At 42.0% G+C, this 20,984-nt stretch overlaps 1 protein-coding gene across 3 annotated transcripts in view; it reads right to left on the bottom strand.

Annotated features, from left to right (window-relative positions):
- Positions 1–20,984, bottom strand: part of dapk1 (death-associated protein kinase 1) — a 228,556-nt gene that overhangs the window by 12,915 nt on the left and 194,657 nt on the right. For all 3 annotated transcript variants that reach the window (XM_078568201.1, XM_078568218.1, XM_078568209.1), the window contains 3 exons: positions 17,962–18,100; positions 16,816–16,936; positions 8,383–8,571 (listed from right to left, as the gene is read on the bottom strand). In XM_078568201.1, coding sequence (XP_078424327.1) covers positions 8,383–8,571; positions 16,816–16,936; positions 17,962–18,100 — 449 coding nt within the window. The remainder of the gene's footprint in view (positions 1–8,382; positions 8,572–16,815; positions 16,937–17,961; positions 18,101–20,984) is intronic.

Below are 20,984 nucleotides of genomic sequence, written 5' to 3'. Positions count from 1 at the left end.
GAGCATATAAAATTGTAATCAGATACAAAGTTAGACAGTGATTAAATGGTGAGATTAAAAAATATATTCAGAAGCACAGCAGGTTAATTGACAACTGAGAAAGAAAAAGATAGCAATGTTTCCTGTTTGACTCTTCGTTGGAAATCAAAATTAAATTCTCATTTCAATATGAGTGTGATTTCTTCATTGTTACATGACAAAAGAGTAGAAATATCAACAATGTTATAAACCAACATGCAGCCTTTCAGAAAGGACATTTGACATTGGATAACAATTAATATTATCTAATGTTTTTTGTTCAGTAGCCCTGCTGTCCTGACTTGAGATCAATGGACATCATGCCCAGTGATTCCTGCTTGGATTGTGTGTGGGCACAGGATTGGGCTCAGTTTATAATATTTCCTAAAGTCACATACTGCAATACTCAAATATTTAGGCTCATACATGAAGAATGGACAAGATAATGAAGGGCTGTTGATGTCTGTGTTTCATAGCATGAATCAGTGTCTTCAGATGAGGGAGAAAATTCCTTCCAGCAACTGAGCTGCAAAGACATCTGGGCTTTTCCTAAAATTGTTTAAACCTTTCCTGCCATCCCGCCCTCCCAACCACCCCATGTCAAAATTTTTATTTGGAAATATTATTTACCAAGCTTATGTAATTACCACAGCACTGAAACTGCCCTAATCAAAGTCACAAAATGCATCATTTGTGACTGTCAATGTCCCCTATCTTTCTCTAACCTTTGACACTGTCAACCACACCATCCTTCTCCAAAATCTTTCCTCCATTGTCCAAGTCGGTGGGACTGCCCTCACTAGGTTCCACTCTTTCTTATCTAATCATAGACACAACAATGGCCTCTCCTCCTGCCCCTCAGTGTTAGAGTTCTCCAAGGATCTATTCTTGAACCACTCCTCTGCCTTAACTAAAGGCTGCCCCCATGGAAACATCACCTAAAGCTATGGAGTCAGTTTTAGTATGTAGGTTGACAACACCCAGCTCTACCACCTGAACAAATCTGTGTTTTCAGACTGCTTGTCCAATATCCAGTGCTGGAGGAGTTGCAATTTATTTCAGTTAAACATTTGAGAGGACTAAAGCCACTGATTTTGGCCACCAGCACAAACTACATTATTTTTCACCATATATTAATGACCTCAATGAACAAATGCAGAGCTGTATATCCAAGCTTGCAGATGACACAAATCATGTGGATTGGGGTAGTAAGTTAAAAAGGGATACAGACAAAATGAGTATGTCACTGGAATTCAGTGTGGGGAAGTATGAGGTCATTCACTTTGAATCCAAGAAAAACAAGTCAAAACATTTTCTTAATAGTGAGATTTTAGGAGCTCTGGAGCAGCAAAGGGATCTAGGTGTTCATGTCCAGAAATCTCCAAAAGCTAGTGTACAGGTACTAAAAGCAAATCAAAAAGAGTTTATCATAAGAGTTGGTACTCAAAAGCCAGGAAGCAATGCTTCAGTTGTGGGGTCTTGGTCAGATCCCATCTGGAGTACTGCATTCAGCTCTGGACACCACATCTCAGAAAAGATATATTGACCTTGGACGTGCACAGTGCAGATACACCAGAGCGATGCCAGGGCTTAAAAGGTCATGTTATGAGGAGAGGCTGCATAAGCTTGGTTTATTTTCTCGAGTTTTGAAGGTTGAGGGGTGATACCACTATAAACTTTAGCTCATTGAAAACGTTGGTGCCAGTATCCTTTCCTGCACCAAGTCCAGTTCAGCCTTCACCTCTGCTCAATGACTTAAATTGACTCCCGGTCGTCTAACATCTCAAATTTAAAATTCTCATCCTATTGTTTAAATCCTGTAATGGTCTCACCCTTCCCAATCTGTTACCTCCTCCTGCTCCACAACCCTCCAATAAGTCTGCATTCCTTCAACTCTAGTCTCTTTTATATCTCAGTCCTTTCACCCTGCCATTTATGGCTGTGCCTTCAGCCATCTAGGACCTAGGCTCTGAAATTATCTCCCTAGCCTTCTCTGCCTCACTTTCTTCCTCTTCTCCTTAACACCCGTATCAGAAGTAATATTTTTGACCACATCCCTACTAATATCTCCTTCTTGGTTTTGATGTTAATTTTTGTCTGACTACACTTCTGTGATGTGGATGGAGATATTTTGCTACATTAAAAATGCTACATAGACAGAAGTTATCGTTGTGTTATAAATAAGAGTGACTGATCATTTCCTTCCTGTGTTTCAGATTAACTAAAAGAAATTTTAGACACAAGTTTTAAAGCTGCATTACAGACCTGCAACTTATATGGATATACTTCCTTATTTACCTTAGTTGGTGCAATCACTTCTGACCAACATTTATTGGTGACCTGTTATGCCGCATTGTGTGCTGAGTATTTAGTTTTTGCACTTCAACATGCTTAATAGGGGCCTTAATAGAAAAGTCATGATGCATATAAAAATGAATTGCCGCAACATTCTTTGGTGAAACCTCAGACTCATCTCTTCATTCCGAATAACAGAGAATTCTCATTTAAATTCTAGTGAGGGAGCTCCAGCTATCTGCATGTTATGCGTGCATCAAGCAATATGTCTCTGCTGTTATAAGCATGCACAAGTAAAACACCTACAGAGGCACATTGTTTAGAAATAAGCAGATGGTAGTTTATAGAGTTCATAAGCCTCCAGAAATCTCCAGCTTTTCAGTAAACAGTGCCACCAGCAATGTGCTACTGCTGATGCTCTTTAAAAATCAACTCAAAACACTAGCTTTTAAGTTGTAAAACCTATGTTAAAATTCACTCTCAATAGCCCACAATTATATATTTCTTGTAAAACTAACCTTGTTGGAAGAGGACTAGGTATGGAAAAGAATTTTGTTATACATTAAAATATATAGAAGTTACAACACAAACAGTAGCCACTGGCCCAAGTAGCATATGTTGGTGTTCATGGTTCACACAAGTAAACAATCCTAATCATGTTTACCTACTTGCTCCCATAACCTAGAGTTCAGTATCACACTGCTTTTATTATTTACAGCAGTCACAAGTGCAAGATTGACGGATTGCCATGCGTAATACCACCACAAAGTGGTCAACTGAGATTGAATAAAGATACAGTTAACTATTAACGGCAAAATAATTGCAACACCACCCTTTTGAATTGGTCAACATGCTAACACATCCATTGTTCTGATACAATAAGACCACAGGCTGCTGATCAGTCTTAAGGCAATGAGGTGTTCAGTACTCATGATACTGAGATATTTGGACCAGGTTTTACGGAATGAAAGAGTGACACAAGAGCCCAGATTTTCCTGCAAGAAAGAGTTCAGCATTCTAGACTGTAAATTTAGCTGTCTACATACTGAGCCCACTGTTGAGAAGTTCCCTTGTATTTTGACTACAAATACAAGAAAATATGTTGCAAAATATGATAGTAGTGAAATGAGAAAAAGTGTTGCCATTTCCCCCAGTAGGTCCACAATTACATGGCAATTTTTGTGATTTAAATTTGCTTTAATGCAAATCACAAGTATGGTACTCATCTAAAGTGCTCCGCTGATATTTCTTGGTGGAAATCGGTCAACCTACTTCCATTTAGAGTATACAATGAATCTGAACAGAGATTCAATGGGTATACCAAGTCTACTCTCTTGCCTAAGGGCAGTTCATGTTTAATTATTCGAGTGATTGTTTGAGTGATTTAAAATGAAACAATCTATTGACTACAAAACACATTGCTGCCAGGTCACTAGTGGTGGTGTGAAAAATGACAGGAATGCAGCAAAACCACAATTGTTATTGTTTTCAGGACTCGGTTAGAGCTATGAAAATTAGGTTCCAACTGTTGTTAACACGGGGTGGCACAGTGGTGAGCGCTGCTACCTCAGTGTCAGGGACCCGGGTTCGATCCTGACCTTGGGTGTCTGTGTGGAGTTTGCACGTTCTTCTCATGTCTGCGTGGGTCCCCTCCGGGTGTTCCGGTTTCCTTCCATTGTCCAGGTGGCTTGGCTACGGTAAAGTGTGTGCGTGTGCATGTGCCCTGTGATGGACTGGTGTGTACTCCGCCTAATGCCCACTGCCTAATCCAACTCGCCGCAGTTCTGGAAAAGTGAGCGACTGTTGTTATCATGGGATAAGGGTGGAGCCACCCAAACGATAGGAAAGTTATGAGGTGCAGACAGCCAACGTGAATACAATGTTGTGATGATGGAGACTTGGCTCAAAAAAGGGGCAGGGCTAGGTGCTAAATATTCCCAGATAGAGGATGTTCAGGGAAGACAGGGTAGGAAAGATGGAGAAGAAAAGAAAGCACTGCTTGAGAATATAACAGTGCTGGAGAGAGGATGACCTGGAGGGGCCCAGGTCAAAGAATCTATTTGGTTACAGTTAAGAAACAATAAAGGTACCAATACACTATTGGATGTATTCCATAGGCCACTAAATAGTGGGAAAGATATAGTGGAGAAAATTTACAGAGAGATGCAAGAACTAAAGAGTAGTGATAATGGGAAAATTCAATTAGCCTACCATAGACTGGAATAGTAATAGTGTAAAGGGCAGAGAGGGGGGAAAAATTTCTGAGGTGTGTTCAGACAATTTTATTGATCAATATGTTTCCAGCCCAACAAGGAAGGCGGCATAAAAACAAGGCACTGCTGGATTTGATTCTGTGGAATAAAGTGGGTCTAGTGGATCAAGTGTCAGTAACTCTTTCGAGTTATCAACAGTCACAGATTGTAACTCTTTCGAGTACATTCACAGTTCTTGGTTTCCGGGAGTGGGACATGAACCCACAACCCTCTGATTCAAAGGCGAGGGTGCTATGAACTGAGCCACAGCTGACACCTCTATCAAATGTCAGTAGGGGAACACTTAACGAATACTGATCATTGTTTGAGGGGGGAGAATTTGAGTGCAGGTGCATTTATCCCCAATAAATTGGAATCAAAAATTGGCAGGCAAAACTAATGGGACAATCGGCTGTCTTTAAAGAGGCTAAGGCTCAAGTATAGTTCAGGTATATTCCCATGAGGGATAAAAGGTAGGGCAACAATGCCAGAGCTCCCAGACAACGAGAGAGAGAGAGTAGCATGAAGCAGACAATGGGTGTATATGACTGATGTCAGGTAGATGATACAAGTGAAATACAGGCTGAATATAGACAGTTCAGAAGGGAAGTGGAGAAAAAAAATTTGAGGCGCAAAAGAGACAGTATGAGAAGGGACTGGAAGCTAACATGAAAAGGAATCCAGAAGTCTTCTATAGGTATATAAATAGTAAAGGGTAAAAAAGAGGTGGGACTGATTATGGATTATGGACATGGAGGCAGAGGCATGGCTAATGTGCCAAAATGAGTAAGTTGTATGTCTTTCCCAAGGAAGAAAATGCTGCCAAAGTCATAGTGAAGGAGGAGATTTTAAGACACTGGATGGGCTAACATTGATAAAGGGAAGCTATCAGAAAGGTTGTTTATACTTAAAATTGACAAGTTACCAGGATCAATGTCCAATGATGCTGAGGGAAGGAAGGGTGGAAATTGTGGTGCTACTGGCCAGCCATAATTTTTCAATTCTCCGTAGACGTGGGGGGTGGTGCCAGTGGATTAGAGGATTGCAAATGACTCACCCTTGTTTAAAAAAGGATCTAAGGATAAACTACATGCCAGTCAGTTTAACCTTGGTGATGGGAAAGCTTTTAGAAGCAATAAACCGGCACAAAATTAACAGACACTTGGACAAGTGTTGATTAATTAAGGAAAGCCAGCTCGGATTTGTTAAAGGCAAATTGTGTTTAACCAATTTGATTGTTTTTTTTAAATGAGGCAACAGAAAGGGTTGAAGAGGGCAATGCCGTTTGTGTGGTATATGAGCTTCCAAAAGATGTTTGATAAAGTACCACCTAATAGGTGTGACCACACCTTTATAATAAAAAGGAATAAAAAGGGCAGTGTTAGCAAGGATATGAAGCTGGCTGAGTTACAGCGAACAGAAGTAGTGGTGAACGCTTGTTTTCAGACTGGAGGAAGGTATAAAGTGGGGTTCCCCAGGGGTCAGTAGTAAAGCCACTGCTTTTCTTGATCTATATTAAATGGTCTAGACTTGGGTTTACAAGGCACAATTTCAGATGACACAAAACTTGGAAGTAACTGTGAGGAGGACATAGATAGGCTGATGAAATTGGCAGATAAGTGGCAAATGAAATTTAATGCAGAGGAATGTGAAGTGATACATTTTGAAGAACAAGGAGAGACAATAGAAACTAAACAGTACAATTCTAAAAGAGGGTTCAGGAACAACAGGACCTGAGGGTATAAGTGCACAAAGTCTTGTACATGATGAGAAAATGGTTAGAAAGGCATGGCTAAGCTCCTGGTTTACCGGGCAACAGTGATCCCTGTGCTCCTATATGCTTCGGAGACTTGGACACCTGCAGCAGGCTCCTCAAAGCACTTTATAAGTTCCACCGGCGGTGCCTTCAGAGGATCCTCAAAATCCAGTGGCAAGAAAGGCAGTTGAACAGCAGCATCCTCTCCAAAGCCATCTTGCCCAGCATCAAGGTGCTAATCACAAAACCAGCTCTGCTGGGCGGACAAGTCATTTGTATTCCTGACACCAAACTCCCAAAGCAACTACTCTACTTGGAACTTGGCCTTTGAAGTGCAATTTTTTTACTGCATAGTAGAAAGTTATGAATAAATTACTTTAAAAGCTTTTTAAACTTCCATCTGTCACTATAGGGTTCACTGGTTCGATACAATGAATAGTGTGTCAATGGGCATGGAAGTGTCATAGCTTGGCATAGGGGGCATTAGGGGCCATAGGGGGTTTGTGGAAAGGCAGAACTTGACATGGTGGGGGGATGTGAGGAGGACATTTTGAACTTACCCTTTAAAAGGTCCCCTCATGCAGGCTAAGGTTCACAATTCCTCCAAGGGACCGTGAACCACGACTCTTTAAAAATCAGGCCCGAGTCCATGATTACTGCGGAGGACTAGGACATGACTATCCCTGCAATGGAGCCAGGCAGATCAGGAGTGCTGGGTGAGGCCTTTTGTCAGCAACCAGTCCGTACTCTTAAAAGGCACTCCCCAAAAAAACTCAGACAGCCCGGGAATGTGTTGAGAATCCCAGAATCGGGTCTCGCCTGCCATTTTTAAAGGGCTCCCGAGTCATCCAGGCCATTGGGTACAAAAGTAAGTTAGTTATGCTGAACCTTTATAAAGCATTGATATGGCTTCACCTGGAGTATTGTGTGCAACTCTGGACAGACACTTTAGGGAGAATGTGAAGGCTTCAGAGAGAGTGCAAAAAAGGTTTACAAAAATGGTTCCAAGATGAGGGACTTCAATTGCACAGATAGATTGGTGAAACTGGGAATGTTCTCCTTACAGAAGAGACGGTTGAGAGGATATTTGACAGAGCTGTTCAAAATGATGACAGATTTAGACAGAGTAGACAGTGAGATTGCTCCCATTAGTAGAAGAGTTAAGAACCAGAGGGCACCGATTTAATGAACCAGAGGAAACATGAGAAAAGTTTTTTTAAAAAAAACGTAGCAAGTTGCTACAATTCAGAATGTCCTACCTTGGAGGGTGCTGGAGATAGATTCAATCATGGCTTTCAAAGGGGAATTGGATAAGCACCTGAAGGGAATAAATGGGCAGGACTACGGGGAAAGAACAGGGAAACTCTTTCGAGTTATCAACAGTCACAGATTGCAACTCTTTCGAGTACAATCACAGTTCTTGGTTTCCGGGAGTGGGACATAAACCCACAACCCTCTGATTCAAAGGCGAGGGTGCTATGAACTGAGACACAGCTGACACCTCAAAGAACAGGGAAGTGGGACTAGCTAAATTACTCATGCAAAAAAAAAGCCCACACATACTTGACAGGCTGAATAGCCCCTCTGTGCTGTAACCAATGATTCAATGAGTGGAGACATAAATCACTTAACTGCATAATTTCCTCTTTCATATTGGTTATGAAGCTGTTCCGGGTGCTTAACAAAATTCCCCATTAGCCAGCTTGATGATCCAATTGACACTTCACAAAAATGTTAATAATGTTACATACTTAAACATTGTTGTGTGCCAGTTCAAGTAGCTTGTACTGACTCTCCAATACCTCTCTAATGATTACATTATGAAGAAAAACATGTTGAGGAAGACTATTGTTAAACACAATTAAAACGGCAACCAATTTTCTGGACTTAATTTTACAGGCAGTTTACAAATAATGAAGAAGGTGCAGTAGGTGTAATTTAAAATCACAACGGTAGGCAAGTAGTGTAGTGAAAAATAAGCCATTTGTCAAACAGAGTAAATTAATCGTAAAGGTAGGTTGTTTCTAGGCTTAACTCCTTATAAATAACTAAAGCACTTACTTCTCCCAAACTGTGCAATTGTTGGGCCACTTCCCTCAGGTCTTCTTCACTCACCAAGGGATTAACTTGGTCCTGAACATCATAAACAAACTGTTGCCATGACATAAACTGGTTGGGTCCATTTTGTTTTCTCCAGGAAGGCAGTGTAGCGATGATTTTCTCACAGAGGAATGTCATCGGTAGACAAGCCTAAAGGAGTTCAGGACAATAACAGAGCAATGTATATACCTTACAGGATAATAGAAAAATGCAAGTGGATTTTGAAAACCATATTGTAATAATTGTACATCTAGATCGTGACTTCTACGCAGCTAATTAAACTAGATATTAAGTTAAAGTCTCCTAAAGTGCATTTTCCCAATTTTCAACCTCTTTTGAAGGTGTTAACTTACGCTGGGGCATGAACCTATAGGCACCAGCAGACACTTCTTGAAGATACCATTTCCTTCACTAGTCAGTGAATGCCTCTGGTTATTTTTCAATGGGAACATCAGATTTGAATCTAATCCTGCCCTCACATGATGTCAACTCATTCATTTTCTAAACAGAACAACATTCAGGAGCTGAAGCCTGGCCTGAATTTTCCCTCTCTAGTTCGGGTCCTTCCTGGTTAGTATGGCTCAGGATTGTATGAAATGGTGCATTTAGACAACAAACTACTTGAACAGCAAGATGATGTCCTTTATTAAAAATGACTTGCAAAAGGAAAAAGGTCTCTTTTTTCCTTGTCTGGTTCTTCCCCCAATAAGGTGCTGATGCATTAGCTTTAAAGACAGTTTTATTTTTAAAATTAAAATGCTTGAGGAAATATATGTCATGCACAAAATCCAAAAACATTTTTTGAACAGCCAAACAAATTAAAAATACCTTTGTAAAGATCTCTATTATTGAATACACTATCAGCAAGTCACACAGACCAGGAAGGCCCAGGGTGTGATATCTGTCCCTGTGGGAATACAGGTTATGATATACCTGGCCTGGGCTGAGGAAATGCAGGGGGGGTGGCGGGAAAATCAAACAGGGTTCAACTTACTATTGCTATCTAATTATCCCTGCTGGAAAATTGCATAAGCAGGCATCATGCCAGAACATGATCAGTTTTGGCTCTAACATCCCCATAGTCAAACAGCTTTCTGACATTCATTGTCTAGGCAGAGTAACAATCACGGGGAGGTGATGGTGTAATGGTATTATCGCTGGACTAGTGATCCAGAGATGGGTAATGCTCTGGGGACCTGGGTTCGAATCCCGCACGGCAAATGGTGGAATTTGAATTAAATAAATGATGACCATGAAACCATTGTAGATTGAAGGAAATCTGTTGTCCTTACCTGGTCTGGCCTATACGTGACTGCAGACCCGTAGCAATGTGGTTGAATTTTAAATGGCCTAGCCACTCAGTTGTACAAGTCACAAAAAAGGAATGAAACCAGACCCGACATTGACCTAGGCACCAGAAACGACGATGGCAATCTCAGCCCTGTTGACCCTGCAAAGTTCTCCTTACTAACATCTAGGGAATAGTCAAGCAACAGCCTCACAGAATCATATCTTACAGATAACGTCCCACCCCATCACCGTTCCTGGGTATGTCCTGCACAGTGGTATAAGGTTGGGAGGGAATTGCCCTGGGAGTCCTCAACATCAACTCCGGACTCCATGAAGTCTCATGGCATCAGGTCAAACATGGGCAAGGAAACCTCCTGCTGATTACCACATGCTGCCCTCCCTCAGCTGATGAATCAGTGCTTCCTCCATGTTGAACACCGAGGATGGCAAGGGCGCAGAATGTACTCTGGGTGGGGGACTCCAAGAGTGGCTCAGTAGCAGCACTACTGACCAAGTTGGCTGAGTTAGACTGGTGGGACGGGAACCAACAAGAGGGAAAAACATACCTGATCTCATCCTAACCTACCTGTCTGCCACAGATGCATCTGTCCATGACAGTATCGGTAGGAGTGACCACCGCACAGTAATGGAGGAGTCCCGCATTCACATTGTGGATGCCCTCCATCGAGTTGTGTAATACCACTCTGCTAAATGGGATAGATTTCGAACAGATCTAACAACTCAACACTGGGCATCCACATCCATCAGCAGCAGCAGTTGTACTCTAACACAATCTGTAACCTCATGACCCAGCATATCCCCCACTTTACCATTACCATCAGGCCAGGGGATCAAATTTGGTTCAATGAAGAGTGCAGGAGGGCAAGCCAGGAGCAGCACCAGGCATACCTAAAAATGAGTTGTCAATTTGGTGAAGCTATAACACAGGACTACTTTCTTGCCAAACAACATAATCAGCAAGTGAAAGACAGGGCTAAGCGATCCCACAACCAATGGATCAGATCTAAGCCCTGCAGTCCTGCTACATCCAGTCGTGAATAGTGGTGGACAATTAAGCAACTCAGTGAAGGAGGAGGCTCCACAAACATCCCCACCCTCAATGATGGGGGAGCACAGCACATCAGTGTGAAAGATAAGGCTGAAGCATTTGCTACAATCCTCTGCCAGAAGTGCCGAGTGGATGATCCATCTCAGCCTCCTCCGGTGGTCCCAAGCATCACAGATGCCAGTCTTCAGCCAATTTGATTCGCTCCACATGATATCAAGAAATGGCTGAAGGCACTGGATACTGCAAAGGCTAGTGGCCCTGACAATATTCCGTACTGAAGACTTGTGCTCCAGAACTTGCCCGCGCCCCTAGCCAAGCTGTTCCAGTACAGCTACAACACTGGCAACTACCCGACTATGTGGAAAATTGCCCAGGTATGTGCTGTACACAAAAAGCGGGACAAATCCAACCTGGCCAATTACCACCCCATCAGTCTACTCTCGATCATCAGTAAAGTAATGGAAGGGGTCATCAACAGTGCTATCAAGCAGCACTTGCATAGCGATAACCTGCTCACTGACGCTCAGTTTGGGTTCCGCCAGGGCCACTCAGCTCCTGGCCTCATTACAACCTTGATTCAAACGTGGACAAAAGAGCTGAACTCCCGAGGTGAAGTGAGAGTGACTGTCCTTGACATCAAGGCAGCATTTGACAGAGTGTCGCTTCAAGAAGCCCTAGCAAAACGAGTCAATGGGAATCAGGGGGAAAACTCTCCCCTGGTTGGAGTCATACCTAGCACAAAGGAAGATGGTTGTGGTTGTTGGAGGTCAGTCATCTCAGCTCCAGGACATCAGCGCAGGAGTTCCTCAGGGTAGTTAGTGTCCTCGGCCCAACCATCTTCAGCTGCTTCATCAATGACCTTCCTTCCAACATAAGGTCGGAAGTGGAGATGGTCATTGATGATTGCATAATGCTCAGCACCATTTGCGACTCCTCGGATACTGAAGCAGTCGATGTCCAAATGCAGCAAGACCGGGACAATATCCAGGCTAGGGCTGACCAGTAGCAAGTAATATTTGCACCACACGAGTGTCAGGCAATGACCATCTCCTACAAGAAAGAATCAAACCATCGCCCCTTGATGTTCAATAGCATTACCATCACTGAATCCCCCACTATCAACATCCTAAGGGTTACCATTGACCAGAAACTGAACTGGATTAGCCATATAAATACTGTGGTTACAAGAGCAGGTCAGAGGCTAGGAAACGTGTGACGAGTAACTCGCCTCCTGACTCCCCAAAGCCTGTCCAACATCTACAAGGCACAAGTCAGGAATATTCCCCACTTGCCTGGATGAGTGCAGCTCCCACAACATTCAAGAAGCTTGACACCATCCAGGACAAAGCAGTCCGCTTGATTGGCACCACATCCGTAAACATTCACTCCCTCCACCACCGATGCACTGTAGCAGTAATGTGTACCATCTACAAGATACAGTGCAGGAATTCACCAAGGCTCCTTAGACAGCACCTTCCAAACCCACGACCACTACCATCTAGAAGGACAAGGGCAGCAGATAGGTGGGAACACCACCGCCTAGAAGTTCCCCTCCAAGTCACTCACCATCCTGACTTGGGAATATATCGTCATTCCTTCACTGTCGCTAGGTCAAAATCCTGGAACTCCTTTCCTAACAGCACCGTGGGTGTACCCACACCACAGGGACTGCAGCGGTTCAAGAAGGCAGCTCACCACCACCTTCTCAAGGACACCTAGGGATGGGCAATAAATGCTGGCCCAGCCAGCGAAGCCCACATCCCATGAATGAATAAAAAAAGAGGCTAGCTATTTGACCATAGAACAGATCACATTTGAGCACAATCATAACACAGTTAATTCCTGCGGTGCTCATGAACAGTGAGCAAGAACATTGGGTGCTGCTTCCATTCTCTAACCTAAGGGTACTAATCCAACTATAATGTCCTTTGGTCACTCTGGGTGAGACCAGCTAACTCTACACACAATGTCTTGTGCATAATCAATTATTTAAATGTTGCTGAATGTGGGTCATAGCATAAGCAGGGCAAATGTGTCTCAAATTTCTAAATTACTTCCACTGGAAACAGTTCTGTACAGGGCATGGGCATCTATATTAGCTCCTAAGGCAGCCAAAGGAGAGATAAAAGAAAATGAAAAGGTAGAAGGATGGTGATTAGATTGAGAAAATGGAAAAAAGGAGCAAAGAGGAACAGAAAGCAACAGGAGAAAAAGACAACACAAGAGTAAATACCAAGCATTATAAAATAAAATATCACAGTTAAAAATCTTATAAACATAATCAACAAAAGCACAAAACATTAGAGTGTATAATTGGTATGCCCGCAATTGGGTCCACATAAGAAAAATGGAAGAAAAACATACAGTAGGTGAACACTGTAAAGGGCAATTTATTAAGTAACAGTAACAGAAGTCCAAAGATTAATGTTGATTTTTAACTAGGGCGTTGAGCAAATACTTCCAGAAGATAAATTAGCTAAAACTGAAGGGTTTGTGGCAATAATAAAACGCCAGCGTTTGAACACAGCCTTTGGAACATGCTGACGTACTTGATTTTTAGCACTGTGTTCACATTGCTCTAATTGCAAACAGGATACTACAAAATACAGAAATGTAGGCAACGTGACCAATTGAAGACTGTGGTCTTGCACTCTGGTGTAATCACGACAAACAATTTAAAGCAGCTTTTACATTGTTATCAGTGGGACGTGTGAATGCTGATTTCTGAAATTCAGATTAGAGATGCCTACAAAAATCTCAGCAAATTTGGCAGGGTCACTGATGTCGTTTTCAGGAAGACTCCTCCTGTGCTGACAGTGCACAGAATCCATGACATGTCACAATCTGCTACAACATTACTGCTTGTGCTTGCCTATCAGCTGAAGCTGTTTGGCCCAATGATATAAAGAGAGTTTAGTCAATGTGTACAGTATAACGCGACCAGTAATTGGATGCATTAAACGCTCCTTCCCTTCCATCATCCCTATGTGGAGTTAGGACTTGTGCCATGTAGTGTACTTAAAAAAAGTAGGATAGCTTTGTGGAAAGGAAATAGACCATTTGGCCTCCAAGCCTGCTCTGCCATTCACTAAGATCATCTTCCACCTCAGCTGTACCTTCCTGTGCTATCCTCATATCCTCGATTCCTTTAGTACCAAAAGGTCTATTGAACTCTGTCTTGAACATGTTTAAAGGCTAAGCATCCACAGAATTCCAAAAATGCACAACGCTTTGAAGAAATTTCTCCTCATCTCAGTCCTAACAGCCAAGGCCTTATTCAGATTCTGGAACCCAGAGTTCCTGACTCCTCAGCCAGGGGACACATCCTCCAAGGGTCCACCTTGTCAAGTCCCTTAAAGAATTTTATATGTTTTGATGGGACCACCTTTCATTCTTCTAAACTCGAGGGAATATAGGCCAAGTGTACTCAATCCCTCCTCATAGAACAACTCCTTCATTCCAGGAATTAGTCGAGTGAACCCTCATTGCGCTTAGTAAGATGGCTAAAATTGCACAATCCTTCAGGTGGGTTCTCACCAAGGGCCTATACAATTGCAGCAAGACCTCTTTATTCTTATAGTCCAATCCCTTTGTAAAAAAGGCCCACATATCATTTGCTTTCCTCATTGCATGCTATACCTGCAAATAGAGTCAATTACTAGGGGACATAGATTTAAGGTGAGAGGAGAAAACTATAAAGGTGATGTGCGGGGCAAGTTTTTTACGCAGAGGGTAGTGAGTGTCTGGAATTCACTGCCAGAGGAGGTGGTGGAAGCAGGTACAATAGTGGTGTTTAAGAGGCAGCTTGACAAATACATGAATAGGATGGGAATAGAGGGATACGGACCCCGGAAGTGCAAAATGTTTTAGTTAACGGGCAATATGATTGGCGCAGGCTTGGAGGGCCAAAGGGCCTGTTCCTGTGCTGTACTTTTCTTTGTTCTTTACTTGGTCATCCATGTCAGGTCCCTCCAAATACTAACACACCACTCACCATGTAAAAAATATTTTGCTTTTCTTATTTTCCTATTGGAGTGGATAACTTCACACTTGTCCAAAATATATTCCATCTGCCAAATTCTTGCCCACTCACTTAATCGACAATATCCTTTTGCAAACTTTTTGCATTTTCCTCACAGCTTACTTTCCCACTTAACTATGTATTGTCAGAAAACTTGGATACATTACACTTGCTCACTTCATCGAAGTCATTGCTTTAGATTGTAAAATAACTGAGCCCCCAAGCACTGATACTTGTGATATCCTACTAGTTACCACCTATGTGCTGCCAACAACTGTACTTCTCCTGAAACATGTACATTCACACAGTATCTGATTTCTGCGATGCCCTCCATGGTTAAATTGCTCACTAACACTCAATATCTAGGTTCACCTATGCTTATGCAGTTTAGTTATTGTAGGTGGCATCAGTGGAACTGTGCTTCAGCAAGTCAGCAGCTTTACACGAGGAAGGGAAGAAAAGTACATTTAAAAAAAACATGGCATCCAAGGATTAAATAGGACACAAGTCTACAAAAATGTTTTCAATTATTTTCTGAGACAAGAACATTCCAGACATCAGGAAGACTTCCAAGAATGAGAAAAACTGAAATGGCCAACACGCATTGTGAGATATAAACTTTACCCCTGGATACTTTAATTCTACTATTCCTCTCCCAATCCATTTAATTATACAGTCATCATGGCACAGGAAGAAGCTGTTTGTTCACTGAATCCATGTAGCTCTCTACAGAACAATCCAGTCAGTCCCATTCCCCTGCTCTCTCTGCAAGTTTATATTTCTCAAGTGCCTATCCAATTTCCTTTTGAAATATGGATTGTCTCTGCTTTCACCACCCTGGTAGCCAGTGAATTCCAGTTCATTACCACTTGTCGTGCAAAAAAAAGTTCTTGCTTATATCCTTCCTATACCTCTTGCCCAAAATCTTAAATCTGTGCCCACTAATCCTTATAACATCAGCTAATGGGAACAACTTTTCTTTGCCTGCATTATCTAAACCTGTCATAAGCATGTACACCTCTATCAAATCTCCCATCAATCTCCTTGACCCCAGCTTCTCCAACTTAACCTTGTAGCTAAAATCCCTCAGCCCTGGGATAATTCTGGTAAATCTCCCCTGGACTCTCTCAAAGACCATCAAGTCCTCCCTAAAGTGTGGAAAGCAGAACTGGACTCTACCTGTGGCCTAACCAGAACTTTATAAAAGTTCAGCACACTTTCCCTCTCTTTGCACTCAATACCCCTACTTGTTAAGCTCCAGATCAAAGATCTACGCCCATGTGCCCCAAGGTCCCTCTGTTTCTGCACTCCATAGAACTGTGCCATTAAGTCTGTATTGCTTCTCCCTATTCCTTCTGCCAAAACCCTCACACTTATCTGCACTAAATTCCATGTGCCACTTGCCTACCCATTCTGCTAGCATGTCCTATTACAGTTGATTGGTATCATCCTCACTGTTTGTCACTCCTCTGACTTTGATATCATTGGCATATGTTGAACTTTTACTCTGTGTAAGCCATCTGTGTATACCCAAAAAGCAGTGGTCCTCACTGACCCTTGGGGAACACCACAGTCTACTATCCTCCAGTCTGAAAAACAACCGTTTACTATGACTCTGTTTTCTGTCCTTAAATCTTTTTTTTAATCCAAGCTGGCATTGATTCTCCTATTCCATGGACCTCAATTTTGCTCATCAGCTTTTATGTAATGCTTTGTCAGACGCTTTAAAATTCATTTGGACAGCCTCCACTGGATTTCCCTCATCAACCTTCTCTGTTACTTCAAAAAATTCAATTAAGCTTAGTCAAACCCAATCTGCCTTTCACAAATCAGTGTGGTCTCTCCTTAATTAACTCAAATCTCTCCAAGTTCCTGTTAATTCTTTCCTTGGTCATTTTTCTAAAACCTTACCTGCCACTGAAGTCAAACTAACCAGCCTGTAGTTACTAGGAATCTCTTTGCCCCCTTTCTTGAACATTTGCCATACATACAGTACATAGTACAGGATACTCACAGAAAGAATGCAATTCCTTAATTCTAGCAGGTGATTTCGTAGCAGCTTCATGTCCTTAGATCCAGATGCACCAGCATCCAGCACAAATAATCTATCAGATATCTGCATATCGTTCCCAAACCTAAGAACGTACAAGTCCATTATAAAAATGACAGTACTGGCAGAACACAATTTATCGATAAATTTCAGAAAAGGTTCAGTCCTACTGGCAGCAATACTGGAGTAGTAGGACCCTAGCTCCCATTCAGGACCATCAAATATAAGTACAATTTTAACAAAACTAAACTGAACATCTTGGCTGTGTAATGTGATAAATGTTAAAAATATAGAAAACAAAAACAAACTGGTTGATAGTGAAAAACTCTGGCTGGTAATGCCTGGATTCTACAAAGTCACAAACACTTGCTTAAGACTAAATATAGTTATCCCTACCAGTCACTGAGATTGCTTTGATGTTCCTGGCCGGATCCAAGCTATTTCACCATAACACTGCCCCCCCAAAAGTGAAACAATTTGTCATTTTTATAATTAGTGGTGTCTCCAGTCATAGCTTATTCAGTTACTACAATAGCTGAATTCTTCACAGGAAAAATGTTAACAAAAGGGAAATAGTTCACATTATTCTTGTGTCCCAAGCCCAGGGAAACCTTTAATGTATCACTTTTGTAGCAACTTTTGTCGGACATTCTCCAGTAAATTATTACATTTCTCACATCCCAAGAGTACTTCACATACAACCAAATTACTTTGAAGTGCAGACACTTACAAAGGCAAACGTAACAGGTTTTGAGCACAGCAAGATCCCGCAAAGAGCAGGGAGATGAATGAATATCAAATTTGCTTTCTGTGGTGTTGGTTCGGACATAAGGAGAGTTGCTCGTGAACTCTTCTTCGAACAGTGCCATGGGCTCAGGTGGGCGCTTCTGTTAAATGTCTTCTCTTATGACCACCACTTCCAATAATGCAGAACTCCCACGGTACCAGCTGGAGTGCTGGCTTGTATTATGTGCTCAAGTCCTGGACTGGGGCTGAAACCCACAAATTTGCAGGCAAAAGTGCTATCGATTGAACCAAGCTGGGAATTGATGGGGTATCTAAGGAAAGCGGAGTCTTTAAAAGGCAGTTCAGACGACTTTGGCTACTTACCTACTTTTTACTTCTTTTAGAAGTGATGGATCTTTGTCATAATCAAATTCCCCTCCAAATGAACGGGGACAGTTTACAATATCTGCATGTGTGGCAACAAGAATAACCTGCAAAGGACTTTTCAGCTTTCCACCAAATGCTATCAAGAAAAGAAATCACTTTCAGTATAAACATAAAGCAGATTGATCATTTGTTTTATCTTCATTTTAAGTCCAACCCATTTGTAATTTGAGTGTCATGTTTGCTGTTAATCCCACACATGAGCTATCTACTATAATCACAGTGTAGGACTCTTACCAAGGAAACAGGTTTAAATCCCAGTGACAGTATTTCCAAGTTCAGGTTAGAAGTTAAAGATTATTATAAATTTAAGAATTGACATATAAAAAGTCAAAACGCTAGAGGATTGAATTCTACCATAACAAAACATTGGCACCTTTAGAATTGTTTGTCAAAGCTCAGAAGCAAGAAACAGTTCAAAATTGTCAAATCCCAGTAAAAATCCGTAATTCTATTTTAAGGTCTACAAGACCAGTTGGGACAAGTTTTACTGGTACCTTCATTTCCCAGGGCAGCATCCAACTCTCTTTAGTCTTTATTCTTTTCTCAGCTAGGAAATTTTGAGGAATGCTCGAACATTTAAAATCAGTGATATTTAAAGGAGAAGTGTATCATTTTATTAAACATCAAGTGTCTGGCCTTGCTTTACAGTCATCCCAGCATAGATTTTACAAAAACAAAAGCATGAGTTTGTGGAAGTCATGGTTAAAATCCACATTGTTGCATTTTAAATATTGTTAACTGAAAATCTATATATTTTTAATCTGAAGAATAAACTAGGTATTTATAACTGATTAACAATATTACCAAAATAATGGTTGCAGTCTATAGCAGAAATGCCCAAACTGTTCTGGCAAACCATTCCACAAAGTCCCAGCAATTCAGTTCTCTTTCATACTAGCTTATTTTAGATCAATTTCAAGGATTTATGCAAATTTGGAAATGACAGTTCTAGTGCTTTCACCTCAATAGTGAATAAATCCCAAAACAGAGGCACATGTAAAATAATTGTCATTTATTTATGGTTCACAAAGGCATAAAGCTTTGACACTATACAGCATGTAGTATAATTTATTTTAATGGCTCTTTAGTGCCATCTGCTGGGGGAGGTGATATGATATGAAATTTCTATGTCCTACACAATCCTGCAATTTCAAGGCATATTCATTTTGTCAAATACTACACACACTCTGAATGGCTGTACTCTCAAGCAAAACTCAAGACTGCCTGTAGTCTGTGCCTCATTCACTATTCTTTGACCAACACTTCTACCTCTGCAAAATTAACTAGCCGTGCCTTCTTTTATCCCACTGTCGCTGATACCCTTATCGAGTCTTTTTTTGTTCATTCATGGGATGTGGGTATTGCTAGTGAGGGTCAGCCTTTATTGCTCAATCTTAATTGCCTTTGAAAAGGTGGCGGTGAGTTGCCTTCTTCAATTGCTGCAGTCCATCTGGTGTAGGTATGCTTATAGTACTGTTAGGTAGGGAGTTCCAGGATTTTGACTGAACAATAGTGAAGTAATAGTGATATATTTACAAATCAGGATTGGATGTGACTTGGGGAACTCCGAGATGGTGGCATACTTATGCACCCGCTACTCTTGTCCTTTCTAGATGGTAGAGTTTGTAGGTTTGGAAGGTGCTGACGAAGAAGCCTTGGCTTCAGTCATCTAGGCACACGGAAAGTATTCCATTACACTCCTTGTAGATGGTGGACAGATTTTGGGGAGTTAGCAGAATGCCCATCCTCTGACTTCCCCTTGTAGCCACAGTATTTATATGGCTGATCCCGTTAACTTTCTGGTCAATGATGAGCCCCGGGATGCTGAAGGTGGGGGATGATGCGGATGCCATTGAATAGGGAGGTAGTGAGGCTCTGTCATTGGAGATGTTCATAGTCATGCTACACAAGTGACAGTCACTCACAAGTTATCAATCCCAAGCCTGAATGTTATCTTGTTCCAAGCAGGCGTGGACCGCTCAATTATCTAAGCAATTGAAAATCCAACTGAAGACTGTGCAATCATCAGCAAACCTTCCCACTTCTGACGTTATGGGGGAGTGGGGGGGGGGAGGGATGGTCATTGATGAAGCAGCTGTAGATGATTCTGCACAATTATTATCTCCAAGTTTGTCTTCTCCAAAACACTCCATCCCAAGAACCACCATAAGTTAACTTAGGTCAAAACTAAATCGCTCACAGCTTGCCCATAGTTCCAGTCACTCATCTTCTCGGTCATAACCGACCTCCACGGCTTCTGATCCCCAAATCTACTGAATTCAGAACTCCTGTCCTCATTTACAAATTTCTCCATGGATCTTCCCTATTCATTCTTTGCAACCTCCTTCAACTAATATCATCTGGTCTTCTGTCGCAAGCCTCCAGTGGATCTCTTCCACCTGCCATTAGTATCAGAGCTTTAAGCCATCATAGTTATACTTTCTCCAACTCTCGCCCTAAACCCTGTTTCACTTTGCTAGCTCTCTAGCCACCTTCAACAGTCTCTTCACAATCTATCATTTCAACTATGCCTTTGGTGCCTTCCCAAACTCATTGGGCAGTATCATCCCAGGTTTGCACTAAGTGCAGTAGCAGTCGGGGAAAAGAGTGTTTTACCCATAGGCCACATTGGTGGCTTTTCATATTGTCCTAATCCTGCCTCATTAATCACGCATTCCCAGGAAACATTTCACTGGTGGGCGGGATCTCATTTCCCACTACGCCGTCACCTCGCCGCTCTCTCATGTCGGGTGTCATATTTAAACAACAGCCACGCACGCACCTCCCAGTGCATCCAGCTCAGGACTGCTGCATGGAAGACACGGCCTGGAAAGGCAAGACGACTGAAGCCCCCCCCTCCCCACCCCCGATTAAGTGACGCTTCCCTGGAACGCATATTGGATGCCGTGGAGGCCTGCTGTGATGTCATCTACCCCTGCTCTGGCTGTAGGAGGTCCAGC

Source organism: Cetorhinus maximus, chromosome 2 (genome assembly GCF_964194155.1).
Source record: "Cetorhinus maximus chromosome 2, sCetMax3.hap1.1, whole genome shotgun sequence".
NCBI lineage: Eukaryota > Metazoa > Chordata > Chondrichthyes > Lamniformes > Cetorhinidae > Cetorhinus > Cetorhinus maximus.
The sequence above is the reverse complement of the archived record's forward strand: the minus strand, read 5'-3'. Positions and strand labels throughout refer to the sequence as shown.